Genomic DNA, 27,446 nt, shown 5'->3' on the forward strand with positions numbered 1-27,446 from the left:
TCATAAATGCTTCTCTTAATGCCATCCACAAAGGTGCCCTCAACTCTATTAAAACTTCTAAAAATATGTAAATCCTTCTTTATCATGTGGCCTGTGATGGAGGGGGGAATGCCAACAAACAGGATGGTTTCCTGAATAAAACACTTTCTCTATTCAAAAATATAAAGTGATGACTCCTAGGATAGGTTGAAAGTATAATTCAGTCATGGCTTGCTATAGTAGGAGGCAAATGACTCCATTTTGGGCCTCTTTTTTAACATGTCTTTTTATAATAAATTCAGAATCAAGTAACACAAGTTAGAAGTATACATATGTGTATATATGTGCGTGTGTATATATGTATATATACACACACACACCAATATATATATATAAAGTGATCATGTGTATTTTCTCCTAAGAGTGTAAATATTGTTACTCTTCTTCTGAATCAGTGATTCTCAACCAGGAATAATGTTGTCCCCCAGGAAATATTTGGCAATTTCTGGAGACATTTTTGGTTGTCTCCATTGACGGTTGGGGAAAGGTACTACTGGCATCTAATGGGTAGAGACCAAAGGTGCTGGGAAACATCCTACAATGCATAGGACCACTCCCCCCATAAAAGAATTATTCAGTCCAAAAAGTCAATCCTGCCATAGATGAGAAACCCTGCTTAAAACTGTAGTGCTATTTAAAATATTGAAAAAATAATTTTCAAAAGTAAGAAATAACACATTATTCTTTTACAAGTAGAATTAGGTTAAAGAATATGGGTTTGAAAATTAAAATGTGAAGTTAACAGTCCTAAACATTCAAGTTAGATTCGTGATTACCAACTTTGTAACCATGAGTGAGTTACTTAAAGTTTCTGTTTCAGTTTTCTTATCACTAACATTTTAACTAGAAGATCTACCTTTGAGGGTCACTGTGAGCACCCTGCCCACTACCCTCGTGGCACATAGCAAGCAGAAAGGCAATAAATCTTCATTCCCAGCCTCCTCTTACTCCCCTCCGCTATGATCTGTTCCAATTATGCCAAATTATAACCATGGTCTTACCAGAGCTCATCCAGAGCTTCGGGATGATACAATGATTCATAAATTTCAAGAGTAAGGTGATATTAACATGCCAAACAGTATCATGACCCAAAATAAGTGAAAATAGAGGGATTAAAGGTTTCATTTCAAAGACTATAGTTATAATTTCTCCTTCATTTTAAAGTCAAACAAATTCACAGAGAATCCTTTTGCTGTGAATACATTTACTCTCTCAAAAAGCCACACACGCCTTTCGGATGAAGGTGAGGAGTCCTACAAAGGGTTGGGAGAAAGCAAGGTGGGAATCATGATGGCAGGTCTCTAATTCATCAAGACCCTTCTACAGGGACAGAAAACAATGAAGGGACCTACTTTGGTGGTGATCCTATAGGTAATGTAGGTCTCCATCGTACACACATGCTTCTTGGGATCATCAACTGTGACGAAGAGATCTCTGGTCTCCCCGTCAATGTCATCATCAAGCTGGAGTCTGTTGAGAAGGGAAGATGAAGAAGCTGGACTCGAAGTACCCGCTGGAGTGCCACCGTTGGGCAAAATGAGATCCTGAAAGAAGAAAAGAGTCACCTTACAAATTGGATGAAAACATATTATCTGGAAACATCCGCAGAAATTGCTTGTGTAGCCAAACCAAGAAACACTGCTGAATACAAAGGTACCATTCAAAGGAACCGAGCTTCTCCCTACTAAGAGCTGCTTAAGTGAACAGGTCTCCTGGGACCAAAAGACACAAACTATGGCAAGTGCTCTACACCAATTCGTGCTGACTCCTCTTGCAGCAAGCATGGGAGAAATGCCCAGAAGCAAACAGTTCAGGGACAGAGAACCTAACAGCCCCCACCACCGTCAGACTTGGACAAAGAATGCCATGAGCACACCACAAGAGCATTCTCTCTCTCTCTCTCTCTCTCTCTCTCTCTCTCTCTCTCTCCCTCCCTCTCCCTCCCTCTCTCTCGTGGCCTTTCTAAGACCACTACCTGGGCCCAGGTAAACATTAACAGACTGAACCCTCTTAAATACTTGGTATATTTAGAAACCCAATCAACCATCACAAAGAGACAAGTAAACATTACTTGTGCCTCCTGAAAGAAGTTCACACCAGCTGCCTAGAAAATATGTTTGCCAAAAAAACTGGATCTGAATCCTGAACAAATCTCTAGACACGACACCAATTTATAGGAAATACAGAGGCGTGAGGGAGATGCTCAACCATGCTCTAAGGATGCAACTGACAGAACCCACACTGTGTGAAATTAAAGAGAACCAAAGACCCAGTTTCATCAATAAATAAACTGCGAGGAAAAAAAAAAAAAAAGATGGAAGGAGAGTCCAGAGATGCAAAGCTAACTGATAAACCTATCAACAACTGCAGCGGATCCTTGATTAAAACAAAGTGTTAACAGATTTTGTGATATTCAGAGAAATGTGAATATTGATCAGTTATTTGACGATATTAAGGCATTATTAGGCAAGATAATGTAAGTATTATGATTTTACAAAGTCTTCATCTCTTAGGAATATACGCTAAAACATTCATGGATGAAATGATAGGATGTGTGGTATCTGCTTCAAAATAATTAAGGATGGGTAGACGGGGATATAGACGAGACAAGATATGCCGCAAAGTTGATAACTGTTGAAGCCGGTACTTGCAGGTTCATTATACAGTTCCCTTTTTGGTGTGTGTATCTGTAAATCTGTCCATAATATACAAATTATAAAAGTGAGGGAGGGGTGCAAATGCCAGAAAAGGAAGAGAAGGGAAACTTTTAAAATGATGGACCCCTTCCTCTTTAGGCCTTAAGAGGAAGTCAGTTGATTATGTTCCTACAATATCCTGCAATATCCAATGCAGTCTTAACTTTTTTGGGTTTTTTAGGCGTAGTAACAGGCAAAGCCCTTGCCTTGCAGGAGATGTGAAGGCATCTGAATATCACCCGGGATTCATCAGGAGGCAAACACAGGGGTACGGCAAGAAAGCGACAGGGCATCGCGGGAAAGGCCCTGGAAACATTCTCGACCCGTGAGTCATCGGATCACAGGCCAGGAGCGCGGAGATGCTTTCCCTGAATCCTCTCTTCTTGTGTATGGGCTGGATTTGACTTCGCCCCCGGAGAAGAGAACACGGAGGAAGCGAGGGGTCAACCTAGCAGTCGCATCTGTGAGCTGGGAAGTCGCATCCCGGGACATCTGGGAAGAGGGCTGCGACCAGGCAGAGGCGAGTATGACCTGCAGTCAAGGGCCGTGTCACCTCGGGATGATGGAAAATAAACAGGGCACCTTCCTTCGTCTTTTCTACTGACTGCAGATAATTTAATCCCATAGCATGTTCATGCAATGGCATAGCACTTCTGCTATGGCAGAAGTTTACAAATATTTTTGTAATTACTGAACAAATGCCGTTTTTGCAGAAGATACTCGGGGGCACAGATCCCTCCCCACCCCCCCAACTTCTCCTCAGCCCAGGGCTCAGCTGGGAGGCAAACCCCACGGCAGCTCCTCGTGTGGACACGCTGGCAGCCGGCCCACCCGCCTGCTCTGTCAGCACGCAGACACCACAGGCGGTGCAGTGTCCTAGCCCGGTGGCTGCGCAGCTGAAAGGACATCTCCGGAGCTCTGTGACAACCATCGTGTCTCCCTCATTTCGGTGACTGTTTAAACACTGACCTCAGGCAAGACACCGCGCTAGGCATTGCAGGGACCCACCCTCACTGACATTTCAGCAACACTGGCACACTGGGCCTCAGAGAGGCTCAACCGATGGCTAAACACTGCACAAGAGAAAGAATGAACTCAGAATCTTTAGGCAGATAAGCCAACACGGGCTCTGACAGCAGCTTTCCACCATCTGGCCTAGAAGGATCTTACCAGCCCTGTTTCTCATGGCATCAGTTCCAGAACCCACCATGCTGGTTCGTAACCCCTCACCTTTGCTTGCAAAGCCACCTCTCCAAGCATCTTACTGGAATTTGCTCAAATGCCCCCTCCTATGTGAATCCTTCCTTGATCGGCCCCTTGACAGAATTAGTCCATCTTTTCTCCATATTTTGAAGATACTTCCATGAAAGAAAAAAAAATGAAGATACTTCCACGGAAGCAGTTTTCACAGTTTTAATCATTGATTTATATATGTAACATCTACAAACACTGCAAGTCCCTGACAACTATGACTGTGCCTTGTTCACCTGTGTGTGTCTATGTGTGTATCTCTGTGTGTGTGTGCGTGCGCGCGCACGCGTGTGTTTGCAGGTCTCCCAATAACTCCAAGCCAACTCACCTGACCTTTGCTCTGGGGATCTCTGCCAACAACCCTCCAAAAACAGCCCACACAGAGGTCTGAGATGTCCTGGCCAGACAGGAGGAAGTTAACTTGTTCTCAAGTCAGTTCATGGCAGCAGGGGAGGGGAGGGGAGAGTCAATCAGATCTTATCTCCCCAAAGATTCTTTCCTCCTGGACTTTGTGACCAGGGAAACACTCGCACCCTTACTATCAGGTGTTTCACAGGGTGTTCTGTAAGCACAAATAGCCAATGATCTGCAAATGTCTATAATTTCCTAAATCTGGGCCCCGCCTGCTCGGCTTTCCACGGCACATGGGTTCGCAACGCTTCCACATTCTTACTTCATCACAGCTCAGGGCAGCTTTGTGAGGTCAGCAGGACAGATGCTGTCTCTACCGAGCAGGAGGCAGACTCCAAAAGGTCAGGTGTCAGGAGCAAATGAAGCTAATCATTGCAATGCTAAGAGCTCAATCCAGGTTTCAAATTCGGAGTTCAAGGTTCTTATCGAGTACCTTTTGTGTGACCTTTCCCAACCCAACAATGCCCTGTATCTCCATTATCTGGCCAAAAATCAAAGGATGCCACTCTTGCTCAAAACTCTCAAAGACCTCCAATAGTGTTCACAATGAAATCCCATAACCCATAAGGGCCAGGGTGACTTCATCATTCTCCCTGACCTCATCTTTGACATTTGCCTGCTAGCTCATCCTGCTCCAGATGCACAGGTCTTGGCTCACTTAGACCTTAGGGCTTCCGTACTTGCTGCCCACTCCACCTGGGTCACTCCTCATCCCTCACATGCCCATGTGGCTGGCTCCTCTCTTCAAATGGGTTTCTGCTCAAATGACTCCTACTCAGAAAGACCTCCTCAGCCCACAAAATCTAAAAATATCCCTGCACCCCTCTATCACTTTCCAGCCCCTTCCCTGGCTTTATTTTAGTCACAGACTGTCACTATGTGAAAATGTATTATGTATTGACTGATTGGCAAGAGCAGAGACTGTATCTTATTCACTCCTCTATCCTCTGGCACATAGTAGGTATTCAATAAGTAGATGATAAATTAATGAGTCTTAGAAAATGATCCAACTCAACCCCTTGCCAATAGAAGTTACTCAATAAATGTCTGTTGAATGACAAGGAAACTGAGCCTAGCAATGACTGGGCAGTTCTAAAGCCGAGTTTCACTATTTACAAGCAGTGTGACTTCAGCAAGTTTCTTAATCTCTCCACACCCTCGTTTCCTTATTTATAAAATGGGTATAATGGGATTGAATTAGTATATGGAAGCAATTGGAACAGTGCCTGGAATAGAGTGGGTGCTACACCACTATTAACAGACTCAAAAAAAAAAAAAAAGGTGAAATCAACTCATCTGCAACTATTCTTGCATCCCCCTAGAGACTATGATGGGGCTGGGTTCATAGCAGATACTTAATATATGCTGCTGAAGATAAAAACTGTATTAAGAGTCATAGTCTGGTGCTTCAAATACACTTGCCTTAATGATTTTACTGTGGCTACAGTGCCCCTTGGGAAAATTACAACTACACAGTTAATAAATAAATGAAAACTCCTCATTGTTTCAAAATATCAATTCTCACTTATGCAGGCTTCAGTTATAAGTGAATTTCTTCTCTATCCCCACCCCCATGCCTTTTTACTTAGGAATAGAAACACATACATAAGCTGCTTCAGAAACCCCTCTGGTTCAAAGAATTTCAGTTATAAGACCTACCATTGTAGTCAACCAGCCACGAGATAGATTATTAAATTAACATAAGTCACTGGTGAAACTCTGTATTACATTATACATAAGGTTTATGAAAAGAAAGTGATATACATTAGGAGGCAATATGGATTTAATTTTTTAAGTCATGCTTAGGGGAAAAAAAAGACAAATCAAGAAACAGACTCTCAACTATAGAGAACAAACTGATGCTCAGCAGAGGGGAGGGGAGTGGGGGGATGGGAGAAATAGATGATGAGGATTAAGGAAGGCACTTATGATGAGCACTGGGTGACTAAAATAAAAACTTAAAAGAAAAAAAAAAAGGTCATGCTTAAATGCCCTAACTTCTCTTTTCGATACTATTAGAGGAATATAGGGGCAGCCCGGGTGGCTCAGCAGTTTAGCATCGCGTTCGGCCCAGGTCGTGTTCCTGGAGACCCAGGATCAGGTCCCACGTCAGGCACCCTGCATGGAGCCTGCTTCTCCCTCTGCCTGTGTCTCTGCCTCTCTCTCTCTCTCTCTCTCTCTGTGTGTGTGTGTGTCTCTCATGAATAAATAAATGAAATTTTTAAAAAAAGAAGTAAGAGGAATATGGGCAACATGATGATCTAGTTCCAAAAGAGCTTGACATAAGGCATCCTTATACTGAAGGGGAGGAGGCACATATGTACCTGACTTGTGTCCATTTACCTCCCTCCTGCCAAGCACACGGGAGATGCATGAAGAATGACTATGCCCTACACAAACTGAACAGAACACTCTTGATTGCTGACTTTGTTGTAAGGTTGAATTTAAGCCTACTTTAGAGAACACATTCAAAGGGAAAATCCCAAAAATGTTCTGTTCAAAGATGCTTCATAACAGAGCAAAGAACGCAGAGTGAACCCTGGAAAAATCCCAAGGGCTCAATAACCAGGAAATGATCATGTTTACAGTAATAGGAATGTTACACACTCATTTAAACATTACAAATCTAGACTCCTAGATAAACTCCATGAGCTGGGCACACGCACCTTTGCTTTCTCCTTCTTTCCATTCTCAAATACTAATTTAACAACCTAGAGAATGGAAAAGAAAGAGCAATGGGGAAAAAAAGAAAAAGCCAAGCAGTGACCGGAATCAGACCAGATTGGAAATCAGGCAAGAATGCCATCCAAATGCCAACACCCAAAACTTCCAAAAGTTTTCTACTGGATATAATTGGGACACAAGTGAGGAAAGAACTAGGAGGTACCTTTAACCCAGGTCCCTGAGGTCACTTGAGGTTATCAAGGTTACCAAAGAAGTAGGAAAGGCCCCGAAGCCCTCATGTATACTCTAATATAAGAGTGAAATCTTCTGGGAAGATGAGGGAGTGAAGGGCAAAGAAGGACCATTAGAGTGGCTGGGTGCTGTGGGCAAAGGGAGGCCATGCACAGACATATAGGCCATGTGAGGATCACCAGTAGAGGGGGGATCTGCCCACATGGCCTCCTCTCGCCATGAAGGGTAGAGATGCAAAAGCAAGAGGTAGGTCAAAGGAACCTGAAGGCAACTGGTCAGCTACCCTGGGAAGGTCCACTGAGCACAAGGCAGGCAAGACAGCAAACTGAAGGAGCTAGGCTCTACTGAGATGGGGAGAAAGCCCAAAACAAGAAGGAAGCCAGGCCATGCTGAGAGAAAGCCAACTACCAGAGAGAAATGAGGCCAAGTTTTCCTGAGCAACTAACCAGGACCCTGGATTTCTTCCTTCTGACTCTTCTTCCCACTGACAGATCACTCAACTCATCTATCAACTGATTATTCAATTAAGATCCAAGAAGACAATTCTAACATCATGGAGAAACAGAGGGGATCCAATAATTCACTTGTTCTGATCGGAGGCAAATGGCAGGCCTGCATTATGTCATCAGACACAAGAACACCTAAAATATACCTAGCCTATGTTAGCCTCTTCATTCAGATTCAAGAAGACCAAAACACGAAGAAAGTAGCACAGTCCTCAAGAGCAGATAAATATATTTGAAAAACATTTATTCCATGAAATAGAACACTTTAGGCCACATCTACTTTGTGCTCCGTTTTAAAAAGAAAATGTCAAAACTGCAAGAGGGAATACAAAAGTTAAAGTATAAACTGAAAATGGAAAAGAGTAAAAATTACAAGCCAAACCAGAATATATTTCTTCTAAAAGATGTATCAGATAAAGCAAAACTTAGGAAACCTGATCAATACAGAAGGGGATGGAGGGAAAGGAGAGTAGGTAATAAATATTTAAATCTTACTTCTATACATGATTATGAATTATAAGGATATGCTATGAATATGCATTAAACTTGTAAGTCTGTATGAGATGAATGCCTTTCTAGGAAAATACACAGCCAAAGTGAAATTTAGTTGGGGTGGAAAATCTAAATAAATAACCACAGAACTGTTGTCAGAGAACTTTTACTGAAAGGTAAGCTAAGCCCCATGGTTGTACAGCTGAGTTCCACTGAATCTCAAGGATGAAGTTCTGTTTTATTCAAATACTCTAAGACATAAACTTTTAAAAAATGGAGAAACCTTTTAAGCCAAGTATAGGTATTAACTATATCTGATATCAAAATATTAGGACAGAAAAGGAAATTAGATATAAGCATAAACACTGTCAATAAATTAACATCAAGTGGTACATTAAACGAATTTTTAAAAAGAAGAATATACCAGGATCAAGTCAAATATGTTCAAGGAAATCAAGAATAATTTAATGTTAGGAAATGTATTAACAATTCATTACATTAACTGACTATATAATTATTGTTGGATATAATCATGTCATGTACAATACCAAAATGCTTGGTATTCATTGGTAATGAATTATTATCAGCCATTCCATTAAAATCTCTAAGTAAAATTAAGAAATAAAAGTGAAGTTCCTAAGGGGCGCCTGGGTGGCTCAATTGGTTGAGCATCCGACTCTTGGTTTTGACTCAGGTCATGATCTCAGGGTCATGAGATTGAGCCCTGTGTCAGGCTCCACTCCCAGCACAGCATCTGCCTGAGATTCTCTCCCTCTTCCCCTGCCTCTCCCTCTCCTTTTTTCAAATAAATTAATTTTTTTAAATCTTAAAAAAAGAATAAAGTTCCTAAGAAGTAAAACTTCTTTGCAGTTGCATTTCTATACACTGATAATGCAGTAGCAGAAAGAAAAAACTAAGGAAACAATCCCATTTACAATTGCACCAAAAATAATAAAATAACCTAGGAATAAACTTAATCAAGGAGGCAAAAAAGATTTGTACTCTGAAAACTATAAAACATTGATGAAAGAAATTGAAGATGACACAAATGGAAAAATATTCTATGCTCACGGATCAGGAGAACAAATATTGTCAAAATGCCCATACTATCCAAAGCAACCTACAGATTTAATACAATTCCTATCAAAATACCAGCAGTATTTTCGGACTAGAATGAATAATCCTGAAATTTGCATGGAACCACAAAGACCCCAAATAGTCAAATCATTCTCAAAGAAGAACAAAACTGGAGGTATAATAATCCCAAATTTCAAGATGTATAACAAAGCCATAGTCATCAAAACAGTATGGTACTGGTAACAAAAATATACACATCAATGGATCAGAATAAAGAACCCAGAAATAAACCCACAATTATATAGTCAATTTATCTACAACAAAGGAGGCAAGAATATGCAATGGGGAAAAAGTCTCTTCAACAAATGGTGTTGGAAAAACTGGACAGCTACCTGCAAAAAGAACAAAACTGGACCACTTTCTTACACCATACATGAAAATAAACTCAAAGTGGTTTAATTTGAGACCCCAAACCATAAATTTCCTAGAAGAAAACAGGCAGTATTCTCTTTGACATCAGTCATAGAACCATTTTTCTAGATATGTCTCCTTTGTCAAGGGAACCAAAAGTGAAATTAAACTATTGGGACTACACCAAAATAAAAAACTTTTGCACAGCAAAAGACACCATCAAGAAAAGAAAAAGACAATCCACCAAATGGGAGAAGATATTTGGAAATGATATATCGGATAAGGTGTTAATATCCAAAATATACAACAAACCTATACAAATCAACACCAAAAATAATAATGACAGCAATAATCCAATTTAAAAATAGGCAGAAGACATGAACAGACATAGCTCCAGAGAAGACATCCAGATGGCCAACAGACACCTGAAAAGATGTTCAACATCACTCATCATCAGGGAAATGAAATATTTTAGAGTTTATATCAGAAAACACCAACCATGAACCTTGAAAACATTATGTGTAAGAAGCCAGACATCAAAGGCCACGTGTATCACTCCAATCATAGGAAATGTCCAGAACAGGCAAATTTATAGAGACAGAAAACAGATTTTTGGTTGCCAGGGGCTTGAGGGGAGGGAGAACAGGGAGTGAATGCTTATGGAATGTGGGGCTTCTTTTGGGGAGTGACAAAAACATTCTGGAATTGGACAGTAATGATATGTGCACAGTGCTGTGAACATACTAAAAACCACTCAACTGTCTCCTTTCAAATGGTAATTTTAGGATTTGTGATTAGATCTCAATTTTTTTTTTTAAAAGCAGCAATGTGAAACATTAAAGGCCTGTCTACCAAACTCAGAAACAAGATCCTGATACCTAATATCACCCCCTTATCCAAATTGTTCCGGAAGATTCTAGCTAATGCAATGATGTACTTACAGTAGAGCTCCATGCACTGGGGAGTCAAGAAGAATACTGGAAGCCATGCAGTGACCCACATCACTCCCCGGCAAGAGGTCCATCCCCACCCCCCCAAGATTATCTCAAATTGTAATAATACACATCATAGGGAGAAAACATATTTAAAACATTTTAAAGGGATCCCTGGGTGGCGCAGTGGTTTGGCGCCTGCCTTTGGCCCAGGGCGCGATCCTGGAGACCCGGGATCGAATCCCGCGTCAGGCTCCCGGTGCATGGAGCCTGCTTCTCCCTCCGCCTGTGTCTCTGCTTCTCTCTCTCTCTCTGTGACTATCATAAATAAATAAAAAATTAAAAATAAATAAATAAATAAATAAATAAAACATTTTAAAATGGTCAATCTGAATTGATGTAAAGTACTTAACTAAATAATGTTCAGTGACAAAGGACACAAACTACATGGAGGACGGCATTGTCATCTGCAGTTATTAACTTCCTTCAAGAGGATTATACATTCTCATCACTGCCAAGTGACTCCCCACTGAAGGGCACATTCCCCTCACATCCCCTGCCTTTTGGCTTGGCCATGTGACTTGCTCTGGCCAGTGGCACATGAGCGAATGTGACACACACACCGATGGAGCAGACAGTGTTAGAACCACTGCAGGTTTTCACCAGCTCTCTTGTTCTCTCGCTCCTCTGCCTGGAAACCGGCACGTCCCAACGGGGGCTGCTCCTTCAGAATGGAGTACTTGTGGACACGAGCCATAGCGACTGACTCATAGCCGCTGACACACACCGTGACCTAGAAATTAATGTTTGCTTCAAACCTTTGAATTTTTTGGAGTTATTACCACAGCAAGGCTGGCTAATACATATAATTATTAAAATACCTATATATTTTTTTAAATTTAGATAGGAAACAGTGATATAAACAATACGAAACTTTAAGCTAGAGAAATTTATCTTTTTTTTTTTCTGGTAGAGTTATTCAAATGCATCTTAACTATATTTCCTAGGTTCAGGACTCTACCTGCTTATTAGTAGGAAGCTCAATCCTGCTTCTTTCCTACTTCTGCCCTGGAAACCCTATCACAAATATTCTCCAAAGCCTCCAAGGGTGCTTGCACTGAAGAAACCCCCCCTGTAAGTAGGGCCAGCCCTAATCCAGAGGCAGCCCATCCAGGTGCCTTCCTGAAGTTTTAGCAACAAAAAGCATTCTGTTTACAATAAGAAAACCATTTCCCCCCACACCCTGATTGGAATGTCCCTGAATAGGTTCATGTTGACCTTCTGAGAAATCAACCTGGATGCTATGCGACTCCCGCGGTTCTTTTGTCTTTAAGCGAGTTTTTTTCTTTTGTCTTTAAAAGATACCTGTAATTGCTAATCAGGGCTCTCTTCCTCTTCGGAGGCGGAGAGCCCGTTTGCGCAAACGTCCAATAAACCCTCTTGCTAATTGCATCTGCCTGTCTGGGGTCTGAGTCTCTGGGGCGTCCGCCGGGACACGTTGGCACCCGTGAGCCAGGGTCCAACATTTGGGGGCTCGTCCGGGATCCGAGACGCCCCAGGCTCAATCCTAAGACCGGTAGGAGGTAAGACCGAGCTCGCTAAATGTCATATCTGTCTCGTCTGTTTGTCTGACTGGCCGGGTCTGTATTGTGCCGGGTCTGTATTGTGCCTGCAGGACGCTGTACTCTGTATTCTGTATTTGGACCAGCGGGGGAGGCAGACGTGCCCGAGACCCCTGGTCCCCCTCCGGAGTCGGACTCTGGAGTGGTCTGGAAGAGGAACGGAGCCCCGGCACTCCCTCCTCTTCGGGGAGGGTCGTTGTTCGCGACCGCTCCCATCCGAATCCGCCGTGCCAGTCCTGTCATCTGTGTACGTCTGTCTGTTCTGTGTCTTTCTTCCTGTCCTCCTCCTCCCCGCTCACCTCTTTTCTACACCCGCGGGGCAAACTGTAACCACCCCTTTAAGCCTCACTCTAGATCACTGGAAAGAAGTCGCAAGCCGAGAACACAACCTTTCGGTCGAAGTCAGAAGACGAAAATGGGTCACCTTCTGCTCCTCAGAGTGGCCGACTCTCAACGTCGGGTGGCCCAGGAATGGAACTTTTAATATTGATATTATCTTGCAGGTGAAGGCCCCGGTCTCTCAGCCAGGACCCCATGGGCACCCTGATCAGCTCCTGCAGACTCTCCTCACCACGGAGGAGAGACAGCGCGTCTACAGAAAAACGTCCCCGGGGCGGATGGGAGGCCGACCCAGCTGCCTAATGAAATCGAGGATGTTTTCCCCCTTGGTTGGCCCGACCTGGGACTACGACACTGCTGCTGGTAGGGAGCGGCTCCTTCTCTATCGCCAGGTACTCCTAGCGGGTCTCAAAGGGGCAGGGCGATGCCCCACCAATTTGGCAAAGGTACGTGCTATAGTGTAGGGAAAAGATGAGACGCCGGCAGGTTTTCTGGAAAGATTAATGGAGGGCTACCATATGTATACTTAGAGAGAGAGAGAGGAAACACAGTAAAGAACTGACTGGGATACTGGCCACCGTAGTACAGGGCTCAGGGCAAAGTAAGTCAGGACAGAGTAAGGACCTGGGAGACAAAAGAAAACCACGGGTTGAACGAGACCAGTGTGCCTACTGCAAGGAAAAAGGACATTGGGTTAAAGATTGTCCAAAGAAGGGCCTAACGCAGGGACCTAAGAAGAAGCCCATTCCCGTACTGTCCCTAGAGAATGAAGATTAGGGATGTCAGGGCCAGGAGCCCCCCCCGCCCCCCGAGCCTCGGATAACCCTTAAAGTGGGGGGCCAACCAGTGACCTTCCTGGTTGCTACGGGAGCTCAACATTCAGTTTTAACTGAGGCAGAAGGACCCTTGAGCTCTATCTAAAGATGCATTCTTTTGCCTAAAGTTAAGCTCTCAAAGCCAGCCTATTTTTGCCTTTGAATGGAAAGATCCTGAGACGGGATTCTCAGGACAACTCACTTGGACAAGGCTACCACAGGGATTCAAAAACTCCCCCACCTTGTTCAACGAAGCCTTGCATCAGGACTTGGCAGACTTCCGAGTTGGCCATCCGGACCTCGTTCTTCTGCAGTACGTGGATGGTTTTGCTCATAGCGGCTAAGACGGAACAGGATTGTGTAAAAGGTACGGGGGCCCTGCTCGAGAGACTGGGAGGACTGGGGTATAGGGCCTCCGCCAAAAAGGCCCAAATAGGCCAGAGACGAGTGACCTATCTGGGATATCTCCTGGAAGGAGGCCAGAGGTGGCTGACGGAGGGCCGCAAAAAGGCTGTAGCCCTGATCCCAGCACCCACTGATGCCAGAGGGCTACGAGAGTTCCTCCGCAGTGCTGGGTTCTGCCGCCTCTGGGTACCCGGGTTTGCAGAGCTGGCGGCTCCCCTATATCCTCTCACGAAATCCAACACCCCCTACCACTGGGGAAAGGAGCAACAATTGGCTTTTGACAAAATAAAAAGGGCCTTATTGACTGCCCCTGCCCTGAGCCTCCCAGATGTAACCAAGCCATTTGCGCTATATGCTGATGAACACCAAGGAATAGCCAAAGGGGTCCTAACTCAGAAACTGGGACCCTGGAAAAGGCCCGTGGCATACTTTTCAAAAGAAAATTAGACAGAGTGGCTGCAGGATGGCCCCCATGTCTCCGAATAATAGCGGCTGTGGCAGTCCTGGTAAAAGACTCAGATAAGTTGGCCTTCAGCCAACCCCTCACTGTGGTGGCCCCCCCCATGCCATAGAGACAGTCATCCGCCAGCCCCCGATCGATGGCTCTCAAAAGCTCGGGCCACCCTTTATCAGGCCATGTTACTGAATTCCGAGCGGATACGGTTCGGAACGGCTACATCCCTAAACCCAGCCACCTTGCTTCCAGAAACCGAGTCCCCCTCCCTGCTAATGCATGATTGCCACCAGATCCTAGCCGAGGTCCATGGCACCAGAGGGGACTTGACGGACCAGCCTTTGCCAGATGCTGAAGCAACCTGGTACACCGAGGGGAGTAGCTTTCTACGAAATGGTGAACGTAAAGCCGGGGCGGCCGGGGTAGATAATTCACTGTCCGGGGCATCAGCGAGGCAACGACCCAGTAGCAGAGGGGAACAGGATGGCTGATGAAACAGCACGAGCCGCTGCACTAGGCCCACAGGAGGATGGACAGAAGCATCCCCCACCAAACGAGAAATTGCCCAGGTGGTTGTCAAGAAAATCCTAGAAGAAATTTTCCCCTGGTTTGGACTGCCCAAGGTAATAGGGTTGGACAACGGCCCTGCCTTCATCTCCCAGGTAAGTCAGTTGGTGGCCAGATTACTGGGGATAAATTAAAAATTACATTGTGCATACAGACCCCAGAGCTCAGGGCAGGTAGAAAGAATAAATAGAACAATTAAAGAGACCCTAACCAAATTGACATTGGAGACTGGCACTAGAGACTGGGTCCAACTCCTCCCTATGGTTCTGTTCCGAGTCCGGAACACTCCCGCGCGCCATGGGCTAACTCCTTACGAGATTCTCTATGGAGGTCCCCCACCAGTAACGGACTTGCTAGATTCTGCTATTGACCCTCTTGCTAACACTCCCGGTTTACAGGACAGGCTAAAGGCCTCCAGATTATCCAGCGCCAGATCTGGAAACCCCTTGCGGCTGTCTACCGCCCCGGAGACACAACCGGCCCACACCCGTTCCAGATCGGTGACTCCGTCTACATCAGGAGACATCAGTCCAGGACGCTTGAGCCCCGCTGGAAGGGCCCATACACTGTACTACCGACCACCCCAACCGCCTTAAAGGTAGACGGCATTGCTGCTTGGGTCCACGCCTCACACGTCAAGCGCGCCCCATCAACGAGCACCGCTGACGCCAGCCAGGACGGACCGGAGGAGCCACCTCAGTGGAAGCTCCACCGCACCCAAAACCCGCTCAAGATAAGACTTTCAAAAATTGTTCAATGACAGTTGTTATATTCCTACCTCTCCTAGCGCTCTTCACCTCCACCAAAGGTGACCCTCATGCCCTCAAAATGTTAACCTGGCAGGTACTAACGTCTGGGGGTGACGAGGTCTGGTCTATAACTAAGACCGCCCCCGTGGGAACCTGGTGGCCTAACCTATATCCTGACCTATGCAAGCTAACCATAGGGGCCCCTAGCCCATGGGACCTAGAGGGATACTTGGACACCTCTAGAGCCCCTAACCGAGAAAGCCCTCCAGGGCAACTGGGATTAGACCCATGGGGAGGATGTGGCACGCCTGACAGAAGGGCCATGCTAAGCACTCTTCCCTTTTATGTCTGTCCCGGGTACCACAGAGATCGCAGGCTAAATCCCACCTGTGGAGGAGGGGAATACTTCTATTGTAAAAATTGGGGGTGCGAGACTAGGGAGACACAGGATGAGAGGCCCTCCTCCTGGGATTACATCACTGTCAAGGCTAACTATACTCACCCGGGGTTACCAGGAACTCTGCAATACTACCGCCCCGATTTTAGGGACTGACTCTTACCTGGAGCCCCAGCCGGGAACTTGGTGGGCATGCAACAAAGGCCTCACCCCCTGTGTGTCAGCTAAGGTTCTAAATAGCTCAAACGACTTCTGTGTCATGGTGCAGATCATACCCAGGGTGTTCTATCACCCTGCTGAAACTCTAGAAAATCAGTATGATGAACATCCCACCCGTTTTTGGCGCGAACCTGTCTCCCTAACCCTAGTCGTTATGTTGGGACTAGGGGTCGCTACTGGGGTGGGTACTGGCGCAGCTGCTCTGATCCAGGGCTCACGACGTTATATAGAACTCCAGGCAGCTGTAAATGAGGATCTATGGGCACTAGAGCAGTCCGTTTCTAAGTTAGAACAGTCCCTCACCTCACTTTCAGAAGTAGCACTTCAAAACAGGAGAGGCTTGGATTTACTACTCCTGAAAGAGGGAGGACTGTGTGCGGCCCTGGGAGAGGAATGCTGTTTCTGTGCAGGCCATTCTGGAGTCATCAGGGACTCCATGGCCAAACTCAGGGATAGGCTAAATAAAAGACAAAGGGACTGGGAGGCCCAGCAGGGCTGGTTTAAAAGCTGGTTTAATCAGTCTCCCTGGTTGACCACCCTAATCTCTACCATTATGGGCCCTCTAGTTATCCTGCTCCTGCTGCTAACTTTCGGCCCCTGCATCCTTAACCGGCTGCTCCAGTTCATCCGAGAAAAATTGTCCATTACCCAAGCTCTGGTATTAACAATGTCGGGCCCTCCAAACTGAAAAAAATAAATGTTCCCTAAGATTTTAAGGTTAAAATCAGCCCAAACAAAGAGGAGGGAATGAAGAAACCCCCCCTGTAAGTAGGGCCAGCCCTAATCCAGAGGCAGCCCATCCAGGTGCCTTCCTGAAGTTTTAGCAACAAAAAGCATTCTGTTTACAATAAGAAAACCATTTCCCCCCACACCCTGATTGGAATGTCCCTGAATAGGTTCATGTTGACCTTCTGAGAAATCAACCTGGATGCTATGCCACTCCCGCGGTTCTTTTGTCTTTAAGCTAGTTTTTTTCTTTTGCCTTTAAAAGATACCTGTAATTGCTAATCGGGGCTCTCTTCCTCTTCGGAGGCGGAGAGCCCGTTTGCGCAAACGTCCAATAAACCCTCTTGCTAATTGCATCTGCCTGTCTGGGGTCTGAGTCTCTGGGGCGTCCGCCGGGACACGTTGGCACCCGTGAGCCAGGGTCCAACAGCACGAGTATCTCCATGTCCCCAGGACCCACCAGCCTGTGGTTTCTAGGTTAGTATCTTCCCTGAACATCTTACCTTCTCGTACTTTGGATTCTGGACCATTTCTTATGAGGTAGACTCTTCTTTGACATGAGTTAAGAACCCACTTGTTTCAAAGTTTTACTTGTAGTCTAATAAAGTTGTTTAGAAACTGAAACTATTTCCCTATTTTCTCTTGGAAAACCTGTCCTTCGAGTAAAATCCACCTACTGGCTTGATGCAAAAGAAGACCTCACAAGAGCACAAACCAAGTCAAAATGAAGGGGCCTAAGTCTACATTCTTTGGCTAAGATTCCAATGTCTGTTACTGGCTTTTCCTAAGAATCTCCAGACTAGCAGCCCCTTCACCAGACATTCTTGTGATTCTTGGGAGCAAAGATTTTTCCTCCCGTTCTCAGATGAATTTAAACATGATCTCTTTTCCTTCCTTCTTAAGGAGGATATTCTCTGCTTCAGCCACATACTGAGCACCTAATACACATTAGCCCAGATGCTACTGGGAGCTACCAAACAGAAACAAAAGAGCTACCAAACCAAAGTGCTACCAATTGCTTTTAAACAGTGTTCAAGGAAGGCAACCTCGCTGGGCATATAGGCATAAAAACCTCTACAATGCAATGCAATATGGGTTGTGATGGAGCTCCACGCAAAGTGAAGGAAGGGAGTAAAGGATGCTGCGACAACTTGGGAACAACGACTGAATCTGCCAATGGGAAAAACAAGGCTGTGGGAGAGCTTGGCATGGATGCTCCAGCCTGAGAAATTATAAGGAGAGGTACTTACAGAAGCTCGTCCCTAACTAATGATCATTAAGACTCATGGCACAGAGACTCTGCCCCAAGACTGGTCAGGTGTGTGCAGGCCATCTGGAGGACTCGGAAGCCCAGGCAGACAGCTTTCCAAAAACACAGATTAAACCTCCCTCAAAGAGTGCATATTCAAAGAAAATGTGACTCTACCTTAAAAACAAACAAACAAAAAAAAAAACAAAAAAAAACTGCTTTCTTTTCCCCCCACCTGTCAATGGAAAGCTAAGTGATGGCATGCCTCCACTGACATTTTTACATGAAAATCACACAAGGGTCTGGGGCATTAAAGCCCCTCAGAGACCACCCAAGTGGTCTGTGTCAGAAAGAAGGCTTAGAAGTGACATGCATAAGTCGAGCACAAATGTGAGGAATTCAGGTCTTTGGTCTCTATTCTAAAGCTGCGCTACATTACTTCCATGCTCCTCCACGGAGGTGAGTGATGTAGAAGACAAGCAGAAAACAGACCAATTGAGAAAATCTTACATCATGATTGGTAATCAACAGAGGATAAGTGAAGTTTCATAAAAATGAGAAAGTTAACCTAGTGTGGACACTCCATCTAAGGTCCTCCTCTCTATGCTCTTCCTACCCTAACCCACTCCATCCACTCTGATCTGTAACAAAAGAAGCAAAGAAGGGAGATGCAGGCTTAAGAGTCCAAGTGCCTGGGCTTGAAGTCTGGCTTTGCCCCTCGCTGGGCCTAGGGTAGGGCACCCAATCTTTCTGAGCCCCCATTTTTCCATCTAGGACATGGAGGGTATACGGATTAAATAAAACACATAATGTGCCTAGTAGAATCCCTTAATAAATGTTAGTTCTTTCCCACCCTTCACCTAATACCTCGTAACTGTACCATTCATTCATCTTACAAAGCCTGGTTCTGGGGCACCCGGCTGGCTCAGTCAGTGGAGCATTGTGACTCTTGATTCTCAAGGTTCTGAGTTCAAGTCCCACACTGTATGTAGAGATTACTTAAAAATAAAATCTTAAAAAAAATAGGTTCTAAATTTCATGTTTTTGTGCTATCATCTGACACAGTACTAAGTATATGGAATGTACCTCCATATTCAATAAAAACAAGTTTAAAGAAGGGGCATTTCTGGTTTTCAGAACAAGGACCTGGATGAAACAGTATACTATACAAAGTGGAATATGTACTAAGTGACTTGTTGATTAATCATCATCTCAGACCAAATATTTTCAAGGGCAACAATCATTCAAATGAGAACAGAATAAGGCAGGACTCAACTACCAATAGCAAGTGCCAAGGGGCTACTGTGGAGTCCAGGCCTAAGGCCTACATCACTTGGCTATGCTTAGAAAACCTTGCACCTTGGGGCACCTGGCTGGCTCAGCTGATGGAACATGCAACTCTTGATCTTGGGGTTGTGGGTTCAAGCTCCACATCGGGTGTAGAGATTACTTAGAAAATACAATCCTTAGGGGTACCTCATCAGTTAAGCATCCAACTCTTGATTTTGGCTCAGGTCGTAACCTCATGGGTTGTGAGATCAAGCCCCATACTGGGCTCCACCCTGAGCATGGAGCCTGCTTAAGAGTCTCTTGTTTCCCTCTCCCTTCCTCCGCCCCACTCCCTCTCTCCCTCTCTAAAAAATAAACAATTAAAATAAAATATTTTAAAAAAACGCCTTACACATTTAGTAAGACTATAAGTGTCCTTGCCTTAAAAATTAAAGTTCACCATTCCTCTATAGCAGGGACTCTTTTGCAGGAATACAGAAGCCCCTCATGCCAAAAATTATGTGCAAATTTTGTGTGTGCATGTGAGGATTTGAATCTTCCTTCAGAGAGAAACTACCATTTTTAGAGTCCCCAAAATACCCATGGGGAAATAAGTGAAACACTGTAGGTTCTAAACTCTCTAAATTAAAAAGAGGAAACAGAAGTACATTTCCACTTCTATGAGCTCCCTGAGTTCAAACTGCCCTCTTACAGGATCCTGTGACATATACACCCTACCTGTGAAGGGAAGAATGTTCTTAAACCTCGAACCCAAAACTAAAACCAACCGGAGATGAGAATTTGTTGAATTAGGAAGAAATATGTGACTATATTCAAATAGGTCATACTTGGTGAAAAAAAGTTTTTACATTTTTTTTTCTCCTTGTACAGGATGCATACACAGTGTTCTCCCAATACCACTCTTGCTGGCATTAAGCACTGTTGTGTTGATTCAAGAATCTGCATCTTCCCACAAAGGAGCTAAAAAATGTTTTTCCTCCTCCCTGCCCCCCAAAAAGAAAATTTTCTGTGGAACTCTTCAAAGCCTGAGACAAAGCTTCCCCCACAGCGTCCTTGTGAGAAGCCTGAAGTATGCCCGGCTCCCACCCCAAAGTGCAAATGCATTTCCAGGCTTGAGATACGCCTGGCTACCTGGTTGCTCCAGATCTAATTCCCACATTCCTACAGACGTGACTCAGACTGGATGTGGGGGATTTCTTTTTATTCTCAAGGCTAACTGATTCACTGGCAAAGACAAAGGCAGCTGACGACCAAGAGTCTGACCATAGTCCAAACAGTAAAAGAAGCAGCAGGAATAGGACATTCTAAAGCAAAACAGCCCAAACGAGTTTTTGCAACTAAGTAGCCAGACAAGGAAAGTAGAAAAAAAGACAAGAAGGAGGGACACACAAGAAAGGGGCTCTAACCCTGGTCAGTCTGGCCCTCGGGACATTCTGAGCGCAGAGGCAGAAATAAGCCCTGCGAACACAGGCAAGTGGAAGGATTTCAGACCAGACCCAGGCAGCAGAGGGACAGAAACAGAGGAAGGGAAAAAAGTCAAGGAATGAAAAAAAAAAAATCTTACAACCTTATCTGCCTATAAACTAGGAGGTGGCTCCCTGCGGCAGCGTGGCAGTGGCTATGGGATACCCACCTGTGGGAAGGATCCGAGGCTCGTCATGAAGCCTACATACAAGAGATCGATAAACAGCAAGGATTTCTCAAGATGTCTTTATTTACCCTTCACAGATGCTAGGGAAGAACATCAACTGTCCAAAGTGAAGATTATTATGTTGTTGTTGTTGTTGTTGTTGTTGTTGTTGTTGTTGTTGTTAAGACTGCTGGCCGGGGAAGCTGATGGGGTAAGGGAGAGCTATCTTCGAAGTAGGTAGAGCTGCTGTTTGACAAAACCTAGCTAAAGACTATATTCCTCTCACATACATAATTAAATGTTTTAAGCATCTTCAAGTGGTAAAAAACAAAAACAAAAAAGTGATTGTCTCTATGAGACAGACGGTGGAGGGAATGGGACAAAATAATTATTACTTTCTATTTATTCTATCGACCAAAAGAGAGATGTTTTCCAACACAGGGCCGAGTGAAGTAGCCTAATTACCAGGGTGCTCGACTCCTCCAAACCGCGAATTAGAGGCGCGGGAAGAAAAGCCGCTCATTCATGCATCTGGCCCAACACCCTCCGGGCCTCGCGGGCGCCAGGGGCTCCTCTGGGGGCGGGGGGGGGGGCAAGGGATTCACACGCGGAGTCGGGGTGCGCAGGGACCAGGACGGTCGGCCCCAGGGGACGAGGTGGTGGGTACGGCGGCCAGGGGTGAGGGGGCCAGGGGCAAGGGACAGCGGCGAGGGGCACAGGGCGAGGGGGACAGGGGCGAGGGGACCAGGGGCACAGGGGCGAGGGGCACAGGGGCGATGGGGCCAGGGGCGAGGGGGACAGGGGCAAGGGGGACAGGGGCGAGGGGGCCAGGGGAGAGGGGGACGGGGCGATGGGGACAGGGGTGAGGGGCATAGGGGTGAGGGGGACAGTGGCAAGGGGCACAGGGTGAGGGGGACAGGGGTGAGGGAGCCAGGGGCACAGGGGCGAGGGGCACAGGGGCGATGGGGACAGAGGCGAGGGTCACAGCGGCGAGGGGACAGAGGCAAGGGGACAGCAGCAAGGGGCACAGGAGCGAGGGGCACAGCGGCGAGGGGACAGCAGCGAGGGGCACAGGGGCGAGGGGCACAGGGGCGAGGGGCACAGGGGTGAGGGGGACAGGGGCGAGGGGCACAGGGGCGAGGGGCACAGGGGCAAGGGGCACAGCGGCTGCAGCGCCTGGAGAGCGTGGGAGGGGACAGTTGCCCCCCCCCCCCAGCCCCGCTCTCCCAAGGGCTCTGCGGCCGCAGAAAACCGCTCTACTTCAGCCACACTCGGCCAAGTGGGACAACGCCCCGTGCAGGTGGGAGCGTGTGTGCTCGGGCAGCTGCAGGGGGAGCCCCTTGGTGGGAGAGCAGCTGCCCTGGCGTGGAGCGCTGCACCTGCGACACTGCACAGGTGCGCTGCACAGACACACAGCTGGGGCCACCGCCAGGAGGGGCAGGGACAATGGGAGCCGTGGGGGGGGGGGCGGACGGCAGAAAATGGGGCCTGCAAGGCAGGGGGGTCCGGACTCTGAGGGCTCTTAAGTAACAGGCTTAAGCACTTGTGTGCGCTGTAGGCTGAGGCCCAGCTCTTCAGCAGGAAAGTGGGCCACTGAATGTTTTTTTTTTTTAAAAAAAAAACCTCAGAAAAAGCACACAGGGCAGACAAGAAGGGAAAGAATTAACAGGTCAGGAGTTCGGGGGCTACAGTCATTGTCCAGACACACTCCCTTCTGAATCGCACCTGAAGCAGGCGGCAGATGCCAAGGAAAGGGAAGGGAAGGACAGGGGAGGGGTGTCAACTAACACCAAGGTCAGATGGCCTGAGACACTCTGAGGGATGTGTTTCCCAGGCAGAAGAAACAATGTGGCCACACCGGGTCATGTTTCAAACACAGCGAAATTACAGAAGATCAGAAATTGCTGCAATTCTAGCAAAATCAAGTAAACCCAAGTTCAACAGCCCCATGCGCTGCCCTTAAGTCCACAGAGCCCATCCTTAGGACAAGAAGGCAGGCCCCATCCAAACGACTGTGTTCAGCAAAGACTTCGACCAAGGTCACCAGGTACCTGACATTCTTACCCATGTGGGAGCTGCTTCCCTGGGTGGATTCCCACCCAGGTCACCTTCAGTGATACCAGACCCAAGGCCGTCTGCCTCTGTCACAAGCCAGCACCTCTCACTGCAGGGAACCTTATACCACAGTCCACTTAAGGAGGCCAGAAGGACAAATAGCCCACAAGCTGTCGTCATTGCCTGGCTCAGACACCTGGCCAGAGGGTGCTTCTTGAGTCACCTGAACCCACTCTAGGCAAAGAGCAAAAGATGGCCAGTTGAGCCCCCTGCAAGCCTAGGCTGGGAGGTGACTCAGAAACATAACACAACCCCCAAACAGAAACCCAGTTCTTAGGGCTAAGAAAGATTCCAGGACTTGGAGACAAAATCCATACTCTTCTCAGCCATCCTCACATACACCTGTAAGTCAAGGGGAGGGAAGGTAAAGAAATGAAATGTCTTAAGCTCATACTCTCCACCAGACACTCTGCAAGCTTTAGACATTATATCTTATTTAGCCCCTAAAATAACTCAGGGATGAGGCGGAAGGAGAGGGAGGTGAGCTTTACTAACCCTTTTTTCCTACTAAGAGAACAGGCCCAGGGAGGTTAGAGGGTGGGCCCAAGGTCACTCAGCCAGGAACAAGCAGAGGTACAGCCCCCGCAAGAGTCCAGAGCAGAGGCTAACAGCCCTCCACTACCTGCCCCCTCGTCACAGATTTCATTCAACAGGCACCTCCGGGACCAGAGACCCCCACTACCACCACACACATCTCTGCATCTGTACCAGCACCGGGCGGTAAGCTATCCTTCAGAAGTGTTTCTTAAAAATATAATTCCTGATCCACCAGTGTCAGAGAAACAAATGAAGCCACTTCTCTCAAAGGATTTTAAGAGCCAGCCAGCTCCAGAGAGATCCAACATAAAGGACCAAAGCCCATTAACAAACAGCTCCATTTGGCTGTCAGCAATCCCCACGGGTTCCAGAAAAATAAAACAGGACCCTACCATAGTGTCTGCACTTAGAACTAGACCTGGGCGATTAGATACCATTGTGCACGGGCACGTCTGGCTTGAACACTGAGTGCTAATGCAGAGAGAAAGGGCTTCTCATCCCCAGAGAACTCCCGGGGAACACATATCCTGCCCAAACGGCTTGATGATTCACCGTCATTCCTGAAACTGACCGAACAGATCTGGCTTAACACACGGCAACTACAGAACACAGGTTGTTCAATTAATGCTGGTGGAGAAGTTAGTTAACCATGTAGAAACAATTAAGTTATGTCCTTCGCTCATACCACCTGCAAAAATAAATATCAAGAATAAATATCAAAAAAGCAATAATACAGGACAATTTATATCAGCCTCAGAAAATATTTTTTTATAAAGGACAAGAGAGTAAATATTTCCAGCTTTGCAAGCCATAGTCTCTGTTGCTGTCTCTCGAGTCTGCTATTGCAGTGCAGAAGCAGCCATAGGCAGGAGCTACATTCTGGTAAAATTTTATTTGGATGCGGAAATTTGAATTTCAGGAGTTTTCAGGTCTCATGAAATATATAAATCTTCTCTTTCCCCCCAGCCATTTAAAAATGTAAAAACAGGGGTGCCTGGGTGGCTTAGTCGGTTAAGCATCTTCTTTCGGCTCAGGTCATGATCCCAGGGATCAAGCCCCACACTGGGCTCCCTGCTCACCAGGTGTCTGCTTCTTGCTCTCCTTCTGCCCCTCCCCCCTCAAATAAATAAGTAAAATCTTTATTTAAAATGTAAAAACAGGGATCCCTGGGTGGCGCAGCGGTTTGGCGCCTGCCTTTGGCCCAGGGCGCGATCCTGGAGACCCCGGATCGAATCCCACATCGGGCTCCCAGTGCATGGAGCCTGCTTCTCCCTCTGCCTGTGTCTCTGCCTCTCTCTGTGTGTGACTATCATAAATTTAAAAATTTTTTTAAATTTTTTTTAAAAAATGTAAAAACAACTTTTAAGAACACTGGTGTCAGGGGTGAGAGTTGGGAGGGAGAGGGAGGGTGGGCGTGGCTATAAAAGGAGAGCAGGGCGGAGCCTCCTAGTAATGAACCAGTCTGTATCCTGACTGTGGCAGAGCTGAAACTCCAGGACACCTGCACCCCGATGTTCACAGCAGCAATGTCCACAATAGCCAAACTGTGGAAGGAGACTCGGTGTCCATCGAAAGATGAGTGGATAGAGAAGATGTGGTCTATGTATACAATGGAATATTGCTCAGCCATTAGAAACGACAAATACCCACCATTTGCTTCAACGTGGATGGAACTGGAGGGTATTATGCTGAGTGAAGTAAGTCAATCAGAGAAGGACAAACATTATATGGTCTCATTCATTTGGGGAATATAAAAAATAGTGAAAGGGAATAAAGGGGAAAGGAGGGAAAATGAGTGGGAAATATCAGAGAGGGAGACAGAACAGGAGAGACTCTTAACTCTGGGAAATGAACAAGGGGTGGTGGAAAGGGAGGTGGGCGGGGGGGGTGACTGGGTGACGGGCACTGAGGGGGGCACTCGATGGGATGAGCACTGGGTGTTATGCTATATGTTGGCAAATTGAACGCCAGTAAAAAAAAATATATCTACACATGTGACAGAAGTGCACAGAACTAAATGCCCACAGGCACCCACACACAAACGAGTGCATGTAAAAGTGATGAAATCTGAATGAGTTCTGTGGGTTACATCAATTTCAATTTCCTGGTATTGCTAAGATATTATACCATTGGAGGAAACTGGGTAAAGGGCACCTGGGACCTCCTTACGCATTTTTAGTAATTTTCCATGAGTCTATAATTACTTCAAAATAAAAAATAAAAAAAAAATCTTAGTTCATGGACTGTACAAAAACAGGTGGCTGGTCAGATTTTACCTCTTGGCCTTAGTTTGAGGATTCTTGATTTACATGAAGAGTACATATAATCCTGTACTTGGGAAGAGCTTTCTAAACCCAAAACCAAAGCAGAGTCCATAAAGGAAAAGACTAAAAGATTTCACATTTTTTTCTATATGCCAAAAACACACAATTAGTAAAAATGAAAACATAACAGCAAACTGGAAAAAGATTTTGAACATAAATGACCATAAGTTGTTTGCTTTAGTATATTAAGGGTTTTAAGAATCAACTTTTTAAAACAGCCTGATACAAAAATGGACAAAGGATGTAAATATACCCAGTAACAGTAATTGTTCCATATCAACAGCAAACAAAATGAAAATGAAAACAAGGTATTCTTCCCATCAGATTGGCAAAGATTAAAAAATGTTTACCTCTGGAAAAAAAACAAGTAATCTGATTAAAAAATGGACAGAAGACCTAAATTGACATTTTTCCAAAGAAGACATACAGATGGCCCACAGACACATGAAAAGATGCTCAACGTCACTCATCATCAGGAAAATGAAAATCAAAACCACAATGAGATATCATCTTACAGATGTCAGAATGGCTAGAAACAAAAAGACAGTAACAAGTGCTGGCAGGGATGTAGCAAAAAGGAACCCTTAGGTATTGTGGGAGGGAATGTGAATTGGTGCAGCCTCTGTACAAAACACTGTGGAGGTTCCTTGAACAATTGAAAATAGAAATACCATATGATCCAGTAATTTCATGACTGGGTATTTACTCAAAGAATACGAAAACACTAATTCAAAAAGATACATGCACCCCTATGTTTATTGCAACATCATTTACAATAGCCGAGATATAAAAGCAACCCAAATGCCCATCCATAGATGAATGGATAAAGAAGATGTGGTGTACACACACACACACACACACACACACACACACACACACAGAGGAATATTACTCAGCCATAGAAAAGGATGAGATCTTGCTGTTTGTGACAACGTGGGTGGACCTAGAGATTATTATGCTAAGTGTGACAAGTCAGGCAAAGACAAATACCATCTGATCTCACTTATACGTGGAATCTGAAAAGCAAAACTAAACAAAAAGTAGAAACAGATCCAGAAATACAGAGAACAAATTGATAGTTACCAGAGGGGAGGGGTGGGAGACAGGCAAAATGAGTGAAAGGGATTGGGAGGTACAGGCTTCCATTCCAGTTAAGGGATGAGTTAAGTCAGGGGGAGGAAGGGTCAGTGTAGGAAATATAGTCAATGGTACTGTAATGGTGTTGTGTGGTGACACATGGTAGCTACTACGCTTGTGGTGAGCAGAGCATAATGTAT

At 45.6% G+C, this 27,446-nt stretch overlaps 1 protein-coding gene across 1 annotated transcript in view; it reads right to left on the reverse strand.

Moving 5' to 3' along the window:
- The window catches only part of SNX30 (sorting nexin family member 30), a 115,019-nt gene that overhangs the window by 60,400 nt on the left and 27,173 nt on the right, over positions 1 to 27,446 (reverse strand). Inside the window, exon 2 of the mRNA XM_072727661.1 lies at positions 1,392 to 1,583. Coding sequence (XP_072583762.1) covers positions 1,392 to 1,583 — 192 coding nt within the window. The remainder of the gene's footprint in view (positions 1 to 1,391; positions 1,584 to 27,446) is intronic.

This window comes from Vulpes vulpes, chromosome 12, assembly GCF_048418805.1.
Source record: "Vulpes vulpes isolate BD-2025 chromosome 12, VulVul3, whole genome shotgun sequence".
Taxonomy (NCBI): Eukaryota; Metazoa; Chordata; class Mammalia; order Carnivora; family Canidae; genus Vulpes; species Vulpes vulpes.